At 51.0% G+C, this 14,861-nt stretch overlaps 1 protein-coding gene across 1 annotated transcript in view; it reads left to right on the plus strand.

The window, feature by feature from the left end:
- GRID1 (glutamate ionotropic receptor delta type subunit 1) overlaps positions 1-14,861 on the plus strand; it is a 647,037-nt gene that overhangs the window by 190,176 nt on the left and 442,000 nt on the right. The window contains exon 4 of the mRNA XM_059899403.1: positions 3,788-3,993. Within this exon, the coding sequence (XP_059755386.1) occupies positions 3,788-3,993 (206 nt within the window). The remainder of the gene's footprint in view (positions 1-3,787; positions 3,994-14,861) is intronic.

Below are 14,861 nucleotides of genomic sequence, written 5' to 3' on the forward strand. Positions count from 1 at the left end.
CCCCTACCAGACTGGTGGACCCATGGGCACACACACAGAGCCACCCTGGAGCTCTCTTTGCGCATGTGCTCACGTAAAGCATGGCTCTGCAGACGTGCCAGTCTCTGCCACTTTAAATACTTGTAATGGCCTTGAAAGGCGCCAGAAGTGGAGTGGGAACTGGTAGATGGTGGGTCTCAGAGCGCTGTCTTTATCCCTGTCCCATCGGCTGTGCTCAGATCTGGGTCAGAGCCAAGGCCACGGGCAGTGAGGACATTGGTGTCCAGGCGAAGGGAAAGCGCTGCAGAAGCTACCAGTGTCCTCACCCCAGGACTGGCTCGCACTCGGCCCCATGTGGGGAAGCTGTGTGTGTGGGTGACTTTTTAAGATACGGGCCTTGCTCTTTCAGTGAACTTTTCCTAAGGCATATTAGACATAATGCATCTGATGAACTTGGTTTATCAGTTAGTTATTGCTGAGAAACAAACCATCCCCAAAATTAGTGGCTTAGAACAACAGTCATTTGTGTGTGTGTGTGAGTCTGTCGATCAACTAGGCAGTTCTGCTCTGGGCTCACTGGTGTATCTGAATTCAGCTGGCATGTAGCCGGGGGTGGCTGCCCGGTCCGCCTGATTCTTCTCCACGTGTCTGCATCCTTCTGGAGGCTAGTCCAGGGCTGTTCTCACGGTGGTGGCAGGGTCCAGGAGTGGAAACAGAAATGCACACTTACTCAAATCTCGGCTTATACCAAGTCACAATGGTCTCATGAGTCAAAGCAGGTCATGTGGTTGAACCTGGAGTAGGAGCCGGGATGGTCTTCAAAGTGACAGGGCAAGAGGCATGGTAATAGGGAGGCCTGAATGCAGCTCATCTCCCATATTTGGGACCATCATTTACACTGCACAGGTTAAAAGACAGTTTCTCAGGCAGACCCTGTACTGGAACTTTCTGTGATGATCCATCATATATGATCTATATTTGTGCTATTTAGTATGGTTGCCACCAGCCAGATGCGACCATTGAGTACTTAAAATGTGGCTGTGTGACTGAGGAACTAAGCGTGTGACTTTATGTAATTTTAATGAAATTAAGTTTGAATTTGAATAGCTACAGGTGGCTAGTGACAGCCCAGATTGAGGGGAAACCATCATGGGCCATTTGGGTGCAAGCTGTTGCATGCCCGGCACAGGAGCGCACTGCTGATTTAGGCATATGGGTGTCTGCTCGGTGCTGAGATGTTCTCAAGCTTGCCCTTGGCAGGCGTGAGTTATGCTGTGGTCAGGAGAGGGAGGGGCCAGTGTTGACACCAGCCCTGACTTTTCCTAGTTGGGGGTCCCCTCCCCCTGCTATACTTCTGCTCCTTGAGCCATCTCTGCCCATTTGCCTGCCATTCCCTCTGATAGGTGAAGAAGCTCTGAAGAACCTCTTCAAATTTTTCTTTCAAGAGGCTTTAAGGCTACAGATCTCTAGGGGCCCAAGCAGGCTGATGCGGACTGCATGGCCTCTCTGGGGATCCAAGGGGTGTTGACAACCCGGGGCCTGTGTGTTGGGAGCCCCTGGTGCCAGGGCAGGTGTAAGGCACTGTGTGGTCTTCCATTGGTCACCTTTGGGGGAGCCCTGGGGCTTGGTGCAGAGGGCCCATCCTGCTTCCTGGCACCTTTTCCTGTCTGGATCAGAGGGCAGAGCAACGCTGAGACCTCTGTGCTTTGTCAGGCAGGCAGCTCTGGGTGCATGTTTGTGCTTCAGGGGCCAGGCTGCCGATAGACCAAGCTGGCTGAGGTCATGGCTGGACTTGAACACATGGACTTGAATATCAGTCTCACATTTGCGATCTCTGGAAGGGACCCAGGGGTCCTCATTTGGGCACTGCTGTGCCCTCGGATGGACCATTAGGATGTAGGCTCTCTGTGCCTCCCAGGTGCAGGCCCCTGAGATGCAAGCAGGTGGTACCTTCAAGAACTGTGGTTCCTCACAGTCCTATGAAAATGGTAGTCAGGAACTTTCATCCCCAGTTTACAGATGAAAACACTGAGGCACAAAGTGGATGGAACTCTACTAAGGAACTGTACTAAGTTCTAAGTGTCTGAGTCTACGACAGGTACTCAGACCCTATTCCAGGGCTTCCCCCCATGGTGGGAACAGAGGGACTCTGTGCACATTCCCCCCAGCACCCCAGTTATGACTGCCATGGTACTCTGGTCTCCCTGGCACCGTGCTTGCTTTTCCATGGCTGCTCTTGTCGTATCCAGCTGGGACTAGACTTACTGGTGAGCCAACCTCCCAGCAAGATGGGCAGTGAAGGAACCACTGTAGCAGCTTGCATGCTGCCTGGTACGTGTAGAATTCATGAAATTTGTGGAATGGGCATGAAGTGAAAGTTTGGAAGAGGAACTGGTTGGGAAAAACAATTGGGTTGAATTAACACTGTATCCTTTGAATTTGATTTTGGGTGACTGGATGGGCCAGGGCATGCCCGGGCAGCCCACGGACATCCCAGACACTGAGGGAGTACTACGAGTGCGATGTGGACTGGCCCAGTGTCCTTTGGAGGGGGTGGCTCAGGTGTGGGGCCTGCCTTTGGGAGCTGGAACACAGATACGGACCAGATGAAGGAAACATCCCAGACTTGAAAAAGTGGCCTATGCATTGAGACTCTGGGCTGCAAGTGACAGAAATCCAGCTCAAGCTGGCTTAGGCAGGAAAGGGTATTCTTTGGCTCATGAAACTGAAAGATCCAGGAGAAACAGGCTTCATAGGTGGACCCAGAGGCTTAAATGACATCATCGGGACTGTGCCCCACTCTTGGACCTGCTTGCTGGCTCCATTCTTGGGCAGATCTCCTTTAGGAGAAGCCAGATGGCTCATGCAGGGCTGCCGCTGAGAGATTTGGGCCCTAGTTAAAAAAAAATATTCAGCAGCCCCGGCCATCACAAGAGTAGGTTTGCACTAATATTTGATGTAGCTGGGCCCCAAGCTCCTTATGGGCTCCTGCTTCCTGGTAATTTATTCCAGCTTTCCATGCTCCCCTCCTGCCCTGGGCTTGTATCCTGATCCCTTGGTTGATCACAGGGGAAATAGCAGACCTCTCTCCTGGGTGCTCCACCAAAGTGTCAGGACGGTGCTCAGTCTAGGACCATCCTGGACCACCTGCTCACCCCTGAACCAGTCAGGATGCAGAGTTCTCGTTGGACTTGGGGTGAGATCACCCCAGCTGGAAAGAGAGTGGAGGAGGAGAGCTCATCCAGGAAAATCAAGTCCCTGGAACAAGACAGAGTCCCAAGCCTCAGGGAGGCTGTGAGGGTGCAAGCTGTTCAGTTACAGGATTGGGGCAGGGACTGAGTCTGGGCCTGCTCTGACCAGGGCAGTCAGGGGCCTTAGCTCACCACTGAGGGTCAAGGAGTCATAGCCCTGGGGAGCAGAGCCAGGTGGAGGGAACAGGGGTCCAGGGTTAGGGACCACCACCACATGTAGCAACCAGGACAGAACTGCCAGAACCTTCACACCCATTGGGTGAAAGCAATAGGGAGAGAAAAGGAGCTTATCATGCAGGACACTTGTGGCCACAGGACCTGTTGGATGGCAGGAAGTGCTTCCTATGGTGGGAGAAACTTACCCAGGGGCTGGATGCTGCTGAGGGACATTGGGACTAAATACATGCCTTCCATCCTTTGTTCATTGGACCATGGAGGCGGACTTGAATCCTTGCTCAAGGCCCATATGGGAGGGGGTAGCATTGGAGTTAGACGCCCTCCAAGGTCCCTTCCCGCTTAAAGATGTTTCTCTCTCCCTCGTCTTCTCCACTGCTCAGATATCCGTGGGCTCCAAAGCTTTCTGGACCAGGCCTCGCGGCTGGGCCTTGATGTCTCTTTACAAAAGGTGGACAAGAACGTCAGCCACGTGTTCACCAGCCTCTTCACCACGATGAAGACAGAGGAGCTGAACCGCTACCGGGACACACTGCGCCGCGCCATCCTGCTGCTGAGCCCGCTGGGGGCACACTCCTTCATCAACGAGGTAGGTGGTGGGGCCTGGGGCGCAGGAGCGCTGCCCAGGGCTCCCTGGGGGTGGCTCAGGTGGGCTGCAGGCACTGTCTGCTCGGGCATGGCTGAAATGGACGTGGGGATCCCTGGGTGCTGGGCCCACAGCACATACCACGAAGGAGGAGACCCCAGCACAACTTGACTCCTGACTGGTCCCCGACAGGTGACCCAACGCCTGCCCAGATGCTGAGAGGCTGGGGGCGGCTAGTGGGAAACCTGGTTATTAGTCACTGCCAGGGAATTTTGCAGCAAAATTTAGGCCGTTGTTGTTTTTTTCCTTTTAATTTTCCTCTCTTGGTTGACAGGTGTAAGCCTCTAGGGATAAAGTAAATTTCCAGCTCTCGGCAGAGGTGGGCAGCTCTGCTTTGGGATGTGTTAACACCCGGAGCAGGTGTCGTTTGCATGTCACCAAATGATACTTGGTGTACGTGCTTATTTTTTTGGTGCCTGGGATAATCAATGATTTTTTTCTAAACAACTTTATTAGGGGTCAGACCCACCAGTTTAACAAAGAATCCATGAATTTGGGAACAGAAAACTAGAAGTACTATATGAGCTGATGATGGGTGCGCCCTGGTGGTCTAATGGCAAAGAGGTGACAACCTGGAGTTGGCAGGTCCCTCTCCGGCCTGGGTAGGTTTTGGGGGACAGGCTGCGGGTGTGGTGTGCCTGGCAGCAGCGGTGGACGGAAGGAGTCAGGGGGTGGCTGAATGCTCCCGGCGGTTCTCTTTCCAGCCCCGGGCACTTTGTTGGCCCTCTCTGACTGAATGTAAAATGAAGTGAAAGGCAGAATTGTACTAACTCCATCTGATGTCCTCTGCTTGCTTATTCTGCTTTCTTCTCTAATTAATTATTACTCGAAATGCTACCTCATGCATCAGCAGCCAGCACGAAGCCCACTGCTGGAGAACTTAAAATTTGGGAACGCTTAATTTGGTGCAGTTGGCCAGCAGCCCTGCCGTTCTGGGCTAATCAGGCCCCAGATCACGCTGGTGGTCAGCCCGGCTGTGAGGTCCGGGCGATGCTCGGCATTTTCACCAGAACACATTTCTCTGTATGAAGTCATTCAGGCCAGTAATGGGCAGGCTAGGATTAGCAGCACTAATGTGTCCAAGGCTTTCTCAGAATGTTCCCAGCAGTGTCCGTGCCAGTGTCTGCTCCCAGGAAAGCTTTTCTCCTTGCTAAAAGGCCGGTGGAGTCTGCTCTGGGGCTGGTGTCTGCTAAGTGTCGCCGGGCTCCTCCCCTCCCCTCTCCTCGCCAATCCCTCGCCTCCTCTCCTTGCTTCCTTTCCTCCTGGCTACTGCTCTGCTGAACGTTGGTTTTGGATGTAAGCAACTTTGGGGTCGAGTCTAGCTCCCCCACTTACTCTGTGTGTGACCTTGGGTCATTTGCCTCACCTCTGTAACCTCAGTGTCTTCATCTGAAAGTAGGGATGGAGGCGGTGATGGACACATAGCTTCTCGAGATGCATCTGTGCTTGTTCACTGTTCACATTCATCATTTCCCTTCCAGATGAATTCAGCTCTTGCCCTGTTTCTAGGCCCTGCAAGGATTTAACACATAACCAAGACTGGCCTAAAGGTATTATTTCCAAGTGGTTAATTATGCAAATTCCTGCAGTGTTGGATACACTTGGCTTGGCTTTGGCCGGTTGCCTTCTTGATCTCCCAGACCGTGTTTGCAAAGCCTTTGCTTTGCTGGGTGCTGCGGAGCTGGGGTTGCTCCTGGAGTGGCTGCTCTTTTTTTTGGCTGCACCTCGCAGTGTAACCTCTTAGTTCCCCGACCAGGGATCAAACCCGGGCCCCTGGCAGTGGAATCGCGGAGTCTTAACCACTGGACCGCCAGGGAAGTCCCCTGGAGTGGCTGCTCTTAATGTCGGGCAAGAATGACAAGCCCCTGGGAGGGGTGGCCAGAGATTGTAGGGGAGGACAGCACCTGGGCTTCATTGCTTCCAGCTCCGGCTGCTCGGAGTCTTGGTTTCTGGTCCCACGTGCCTGCTATCAGGAGGAGGGAGGGTACCATCATTTCCTGGGTGCCCGCCATGGGCCTGGCCCTCTGTGTGCCTTCTCTAATCCTAACACTTTGAAAATGAGGCAACTGGAGCTGAAGAAGTTAAATGCCTTGCTTAAGGTCATGCAAGCAGTCACCCAGGGTTTGAACAGAACTCAAGTCCAGAATGACCCACTCCAGAGCCCCTCTGTGCCATGTTACAGGCACATCTAGCCTTATTACGCTTCCCAGATATGGTGTCTTTCACCAGTTGAAGGTTTGTGGCAACCCTCTGTTGTCAGATGATGCTTAGTATTTTTTAGCAATAAAGTATTTTTTAATTAGGATATGTACTTTGTTTTTTTAGACATAATGCTATTGCACACTTAATAGACTACAATATAGCGTAAACATAACTTTTATATGTACTGGGAAACCAAAAAATTCATGTGACTTGCTTTATGGCACTATTCGCTTTATTGCGGTGGTCTGGAACCAAACTGACGATATCTCTGAGGTCTGCCTGTATGGAAAAGACAAGCATAGGAGTTACTGTACTGGGTAAAACAGGGCCATGCTGGTTTCATGGGGGAAGGTATAATTCAGTTGCCTCTGTCCAGTGTCTGGCAAAGGTTTTTAGGGTGCTTATGCTCAAAGAATTTTACTGCATCTGTTAAGCGTGGTAGGGGAAGGAGCCTGGATTCTGGAGGTGAACGTGTCCTGTATGGCTGGCTAGCCCAGCGGGTCCTCCAGGAGAGACTTGGAGATGCCAATCCCAGAACAAAACCTTTGTGCACTGCACACAGGCATTGCTTGGGCTTTTTGAGCAGAGTAACCCAACCTCTTCTTTGTTGTGACAAGGACAGAGGAGGTTCACAAGGGTGACCCACTGCCAGGGCATGTCCTGAATTTTATGAAACACAGAACATTGTTGCGGGGAAGTGAATGGCCTCAGAGCCGCGCCGCTATTGATGACATGTTGATATTGTGTCCGATCAGGCCTGGTATGGACAAGTTCCAGTAGGACTGGGTTATGTGGTCCTCCTAGCTGTACCTCCTCCACTTCCCCACTCAGAAAGCCTGGCTGATGGGAGTGAGGGAGGAAGATAGTTCTGCTTGAATCGTTTACATTTTGCTGCATGTGAATCTGTTGGGAAGGCCGGTGCTTTCGCTGTCGTTAATGACAAATTCTATATGACACGGACATGGCTGTCTGGGACCTGCCAGGCTGTTCATATGCTGTGCTGGGAGATCCGCTCAGTCACTGGGGCTGTGTGGGGGGCTCGGTCTGGGGGCCCATGCACCTCTGGCCTCTCTGTGATCCCACTTTGCAAGGGGCTGCCCTTGCCAGGGGTTGTGGGCTTGGGGAGTCTAGCCTAGATGGTGGGTGAGAAGAGGGGTGTGCCGCAGGCTGAGGCACTGGGGTCTGCTTGGGGGGCCCTGTGGGCTCATATAATGGGCCCCGCCTCAAGCTCCTCTCAGCTTGTATCACTCAGTCTTGAATCCACATTGCCTCCTCTGAGATCTTTTTTTATCACAGTGTTAATATTATCACTGCATCAATGCATTATCTTTAAAAGGCTCCCCTTGGGGAGACTGGGCTCAGGGGTGACAGAACTCCCGTCTCCTGGTTCCAGACTTGGAGCCCCCCAGGGTGCTGCCCTTGGGGGGCTGTGAGGGCACAGGCCATGGAGGGAAGCCTTGCATGGGCTCGACACTGGGACTCTCGGAGTGAGGGGAGGTGGCACCTTCCAATCACCCCTAATTGGGACTGAGTTGGACTCATCCTATCCTGAGCTGGGCCTTGGTTCTTCTCTGGACCATTGTCTGCCAAGTGGGGATTTAGTGGATGGTGACAGCCATCTATGATGCTATACTCATGTAGCCTGTCAGCCCAAACCAGCCAGGGGAGGTGGGAATGTCACTGTCCTCTCCTCACTCACTCCAGGGCTGTGGAAGTCCTGAAGTGATCAAGGTGACAGCTGCTGAGAGGGGCCAAGGCCAGGGGTCTTGCTCCTGGCTGCTGGAGCCACCTCCCCTCTGTTCAGGAGTTCCTTCTTTCATTTGTCCAGCATTTAATGAACCCGAGTGCTGTGCTAAGTTCTGTGCCGGGCGCTAAGGCTACTGTCTCTGCTCTCTTGGGGCTCCCAGCTTGGTGGGGAAGACAGAGGTGTAAACAAACCCCTTCACCTATAAAAGCAGAGGTGTGGACCGGGTCCTGTGAGGGCACCGAGGATGGAGCCATGTCCTCTGGTCTGGGAGAGATGGGGGTGGCCAAGGGGTCAGGGATCCTCCCTGGAGTAGGTGACACTGGGTCTGGGTCTATAGGGATGAACTTTGATTAACCTCATGGTCAAGGTGGGGCTGGAGACAGGGGTCTGGAGAGCCCTAGGATCTTCAGGGATGTGTGTGGTGAGGTTGCTGCAGTGGGTGTGCAGGGTGGGGAGTGGTGGGGCTGAGGCTGGGATGGCAGCAGGAAGGGGTTCCCTATTCCGGGGGTGGGGAATCCAGACTTCGGGACCGGTTTGTTCTTGGTTTGTTCTTTTCAGGGTCTTCGAGGTTAATAGTCTATAGTGGCCTCCATAGCCACAGCCACAGCTGTTGAGGGGTGTGTACGTCTCTCTGTTATTTCTTCCCCAGGTCAGGTTTCATGGGGAGCCCTCCAGTCCACAGTCCATTTTGGCCCCGGGCTTCATCTCATCTTCCTGAAGGAGAGTCTATCCATCCGTTCATCAGCTGTCCATGTGTCTGTGTGTCCATCTGTCTGTCCATCCGTCCATTCGTGTGTTCATGCATCAGTCCTTCAGTCCATCCATCCATCCACCCACCCAGTCATCCATGCAGCCAGTACAGATTGGGTGCCTACTATGGACCAGGAACCATATCAAGTACTGGCTGGGAACACAGTGGTGGTGCCTTCTCCTGGGGACCTGCCATGGTGTCGAACATTGTGGCTACACCGTGGCCGTGGTCCTGCTGGGCACTCGGCCGTGGCGGCCGAGAGGGGGCGCCCCAGGGCTCTCATCCGCCAGAGCCTCCTCTGGGCGTGTGCGGGGAAGGGGGACTCCAGGACTTTGTCCTTTCAGCTCTCATTCGTTATTTCTGTGCTTCTGTCTCTAGCTGTACTTGGGCTTCCCTCTTCCCTTTTGTATCCTCTTTATTTTTCTCTCCTCTCCCTCCCAGTCTGTTTTGTTTTACTGGAAAAAGTAGAAAAATTAAGGTATTTTAAGCATTTATGGAGAAGAATTGCCACTGCTTGCTGACAGTTCGTGAGGTAGACACCGTGCCCTGCCCCCGCCCTGCAGTCCGAGCGCCGTCCAGCCCTGTGCAGCCTGTCCCTCCCGCGGGAATGTGACCCCCTCAAGGGCAGGGACTGCGTGGTGTCCACTGCTTTATCTTCCAAGAGCAGCACAAGTCTTGGCCCGCAGTGGCTGTTGAGGGAATGATGAATGGATATTTTATATTTCTTACTTCCAATACAAAGCTACGTTTTCTTGTATATTCCTCAGTTGCCTTGTTTTGGTTGGTCATCAGGTCCTTGGCCAGCCCATCAGCAAGGGCTTGGGTCTTAAAACTTCTGCTCTTTGGAAGGCTTAAGTTTGCTTCAGAACCCTGCCTTTGGCCTGGTCTTGGTTCCTCGGTCAGCGAATGGGGTGAGCTCTTCCTGCGGGTGACACGTGGTACCACAGGGGGAGAGCACTGTGCAGGGAGGTGAGTGGGTTGGGAGAGGGCTGGCAATAAGCAGCAGTGCAGGCAGGTGTGGGAGACTGGACACACACACACCCCACACACGGACGCACACACGGATACAGGCTGATACAGTGATACCGCCAACCAGCCACATACTCTGGTACAAGCAGACCCTCAGACTAGCACAGCCCAAGAGGCACTGATACACACACATACGCGTGCACACACACACACACACACACACACACACACACACCCTGAAAGGCACTGCTGATGGCAGAGCAGTCTGGGGAAGGCATTGCAATGTTGGGAAAGAAATAGCAGCACCGAGTGACAGTTGCAGCTGATGGCTTTGCCTCTGCGGTTAGAATGATACCAGGGACCTCTTTCTGTACCGAGAAGGATGAGAGAAAGAACCACAAGGGAGCAACCTGTTCGTAGGACAGCTCCCCATTGCTCTGGGAGTGGGGGCCATCGTTCACCCAGGCTGGGAGGAGTAGGTGAATGTGAAGGGACCTGGACTGGCTTCCCAGGCAAGGGGTGTGGCTGGAGGCCAATTTAATCTTTACTAGAAGCACAGCCAGGGTTAATGCCTGGCTCCGAATCAGTTGCTTCTCAGAGTTTGCTGCAGTGAGTGAGTTTGCTCCTACAATTTGAATATAAAGACTGTGCTTTTAAATACATTCATAGCAAAGGTAAATTAAGTGATTGCAATGTTCTGTTGTCCCACATGATACATGCAAATATTTCTCACTCCACCATGGTAAATCTTCAGCAGATGACTTTATTACTCAGAGCTAGGATAATTCTGTGCCATTTAAGTATCATTTATCAGAATGTTTAAAATTGCTAATTAATTATAGAAGATTAATTTTTAAATGTGGCCCCGCATTTGCATTTAATTATATCCTACTGTTTACGGATTTTAAAGCCTTAGTAGTTTAGCAAAAGTACAACGAGTCTGAGAAATTCTTTTTTTTCCCTTTAGAAATTCTTAGAAATGAGCTCAGGAGGAAGAGATATTCGGTAGAGTTTGTTCTGGCAGGTTTGGAGCTCTGCGATGCTCAAGACAGCCGGAATTCGGGGCCTGGCTGAGATGGGGAAGGGAACAGACAGCTGTCCCCCCAGGGCCTGTGTCCAGGTCACTGTCTCCTTCCTTCTCTGTTCCCACACTCCTCTCATCCTTCTGAACCCTGTGCACCTGTTGCCGAAATCTCGGCTTCTCTGTGCACTGATGCCAAACAGAAATAACGGAGACAGAGATTTTGGAGGAAGAGAGAGATGGCTTTATTTTTCTGCCAGGCAGAAGGGAAGACACAGCAGGCTAGCGCCTCAAGAACTGGGCCCCCCTACTCCTTCGGGAATCAGAGAAGATTTTATATGTGGGGCTCACAGTGCAGGGTATATGATAAGCATCAAAGTAGTGAAGGTCTTGCATTCTTCGTCTTCCTGCATTATTTCAAAAGAGTCACAGCTGGCATCAGGCAGCCCAGTAATTGGGTCCGTTTGTCTCTGGGTTATCTGCCTGAGACCTTTTTTTCTGAAATGCAAATGCTACATGGGGTGATTTGCTACAAGGTAGTGCAGGATGTAATTCACATAGTGTTAAAGAGTAATAGGTTAGCTCTGTGAAGTACAAATCTAGTTACAGATTAGTAACAGTTAAAAAAAAAAAAAAAACTAGGAGTGATTAACTCTTTCAGGCCAGGTTATGTTTCTTCTTTAGCCTGTTCACTGTTCCCTTTATTCTCCTTGTTCTCAGGAGAGGGAAAACTTCATTTCTATTTTTGCTGCAACACACCCTGGGAAAGCCATTGAGGGCTTGCAGGGCACTGCAGCACCCTGGGCATACCTCCATGGCCACCCTCACCGCAGGGCCCACAGCCAGCCCCCACTGTGCTGTGAGCGTGTTTGTCTCTCTCCCCGTGGAACCTAGGAGCATGTGAGGCCAGGAGCTGGGACTGGGACATATTCATCTTTGTTAATGGCCTTTTCAGAGCCTGTGGATGATGGTTTTCAAAGGGATGGATGCAAGGCTGACTCCCAGGAGCCCTGACTCCTGCTCCAGGCAGATATTCTCTGGACGCTCAGTTACCCAGTGGGCACAGAGTAAACACATTCTTAAGGTTCAGGCCAAGCAGGGGCACCTGAATAAGAGATTGTTTTGAAAGAATGAAATGTTTGGTTTTTAAATTTCAAAGGAGCATCCAAGCCCTCCTCGAGGGAAATGCTTGAATGTGGCTGGACCTTCTGGAGTTCGTTTGCTGTTTGAGTGCTGTTTCTATTTCAAGTTGCATTTTGAATCTGCCACACCATTCCTGGTGCTCAGGAAAGCCTTACTCAGCTGTCTGCGAGGCCTGTCTGCTCCTTTCTGGGGTTGAAGAGAGGGATCTTGAACCTGAAGCATGGGCCTGGAGGTACCTGGTGTTCTTTTCTTCTTCTGTGGACCATTAAATAGCCAGCAGAGTGTCAGTTCCTCCCTGCAGGGGTCTCTGTGGCTTATTAGCAGGTAGCCCCTGGGGCTGGGGAGGCGGCAGGCATGGGAAATAGGCATTTACATAGGGAAACAGCCTGCAGCAGTGGAATGACTCAATTACCCTTTCCGCTTCTGGATCCCTAAGGGTGTTCAGCTTGGGGAGGCTTCCCCTGAGGTGGTGAGTCAGCCCTTTGTTGATTGAAGGGCTGGGTGGGGAGCCCAGTGGGAAAGGAGCAGAATTTCCTCAGCACTGCGGGAAGCCACGGGAAGGCTGGGGTGTTAAAGAGAGGCAGAGTTGAGGCGAGGTGATCCCGTCTGGCGAGGATTCATCTCAGAGAAGCTGTCTGTGCCTTGCAGCCCATATCTGGTGCCATCCTCTGCATGCTACCAAATGGGGCCCTTGCTTGGTGCCATCAGGAACTTGGCCTTGGTCGTCTGCCTTTTGTGTCCAAGCTGCCAGTCGGCTTGGAGAATAGAAGGCCTCTGCATCAGCTAGCTGGTGCAGCATCACAAACCATCCCCAAACTCAGTGTCGTGAAACAATAATACTCATACTTATGAGTCTTCTGGTCAGCAGACCTGGGTCAGATATGACTGATCTTGTCTGGGCTTGCTCATTCATCTGTGGTCAACTGGCCGTTCAGCTGGGGTTGGCCGGTTAGGATGGTGGTGGGCTGGCTGTGAGTTGGGGTGGCTGGTGACCAGGCCTTGGGTCTCTCATCACCAGTTGCTAGCCCACACTTATTCACTGGGCACCAGCAGAGTTTCAAGAGAGCAAATGTAAGTGCTCAGGGCTGCTTGAGGCCTAGGTTCAGACCTGGTGTATCATGGCTTCTGCCATGATCTCTTGGCCAAAGCAAGCCACGAGCCTGGATTTAAGGGCCAGGCGAAGGAGACGCTGGGGAAATTCCTCTTGGGGGAACTGCAAGGCTACATTGCAAAGGGAGTGGAAACAGTAAAGGATGATGAGTTTGGATGGGGCCAAAGTGGATGGGGCCACTTTGTGATCTGTCTACCATTTCCAGATGGGCTTCCTGGGAGGAAGGTCTGTGAGTGACAGGGGCCATATGCCTCCTTTCTTGAACTTTGGTTTTTTTTTTTCTTTTGACACCTTTTTTGGAGTATAATTGCTTTACAGTGGTGTGTTAGTTTCTGCTGTATAACAAAGTGAATTAGCTATATGTATACATATATCCCCATATCCCCTCCCTCTTGTATCTCCCTCCCACCCTCCCTATCCCACCCCTCTAGGTGGTCACAAAGCACCGAGCTGATCTCCCTGTGTTATGCGGTTGCTTCCCACTAACTATCAATTTTACATTTGGTAGTGTATGTATGTCCATGCCACTCTCTCACTTTGTCCCAGCTTCCCCTTCCCCCTCCCCGTGTCCTCAAGTCCATTGTCTACGTCTGCGTCTTTATTCCTGTCCTGCCCCTATGTTCTTCAGAACCTTTTTTTTTTTTTTTTTTTTAGATTCCATATATACGTGTTAGCATACGGTATTTGTTTTTCTCTTTCTGACTTACTTCACTCTGTATGACAGACTCTAGGTCCATCCACCTCACTACAAATAACTCAATTTTGTTTCTTTTTATGGCTGAGTACTATTCCATTGTACATATGTGCCACATCTTCTTTATCCATTCATCTGTCGATGGACACTTAGGCTGCTTCCATGTCCTGGCTATTGTAAATAGTGCTGCAATGAACATTGTGGTACATGACTCTTTTGAATTATGGTTTTCTCAGGGTATATGCCCAGTAGTGGGATTGCTGGGTCATATGGTAGTTCTATTTTTAGTTTTTTAAGGAACCTCCATACTGTTCTCCATAGTGGCTGTATCAATTTACATTCCCACCAACAGTGCAGGAGGGTTTCCTTTTCTCCACACCCTCTCCAGCATTCATTGTTTGTAGACTTTTTGATGATGGCCATTCTGACCAGTGTGAGGTGATACCTCATTGTAGTTTTTGTTTTTGTTTTTTTTATAAATTTATTTATTTATTTTTGGCTGCGTTGTGTCTTCATTGCTGCGTGCCGGCTTTCTATAGTTGTGGTGAGCAGGGGCTACTCTTTGTTGTGGTGCACGGGCTTCTCCTTGTGGTGGCTTCTCTTGTTGAGGAGCATGGGTTCTATGTGCATGGGCTTCAGTAGTTGTGGCACATGGGCTCAATAGTTGTGGCTCGTGGGCTCAATAGTTGTGGCTCGCAGGCTCTAGAGCGCAGACTCAGTAGTTGTGGTGCATGGGCTTAGTTGCCCCACGGCATGTGGGATCTTCCTGGACCAGGGTTTGAACTCGTGTCCCTGCATTGGCAGCCAGATTCTTAACCACTTCGCCACCAGGGAAGTCCCCTCATTGTAGTTTTGATTTGCATTTCTCTAATGATTAGTGATGTTGAGCATTCTTTCATGTGTTTGTTGGCAATCTGTATATCTTCTTTGGAGAAATATATTTAGGTCTTCTGCCCATTTTTGGATTGGGTTGTTTGTTTGGTTTTTTTTTTGATATTGAGCTGCATGAGCTGCTTGTTTATTTTGGAGATTAATCCTTTGTCAGTTGCTTTGTTTGCAAATATTTTCTCCCATTCTGAGGGTTGTCTTTTCATCTTGTTTATGGTTTCCTTTGCTATGCAAAAGCTGTTAAATTTCATTAGGTCCAATTTACTTATTTTTGTTTTTATTTCC

This window comes from Balaenoptera ricei, chromosome 16, assembly GCF_028023285.1.
Source record: "Balaenoptera ricei isolate mBalRic1 chromosome 16, mBalRic1.hap2, whole genome shotgun sequence".
Lineage (NCBI taxonomy): Eukaryota > Metazoa > Chordata > Mammalia > Artiodactyla > Balaenopteridae > Balaenoptera > Balaenoptera ricei.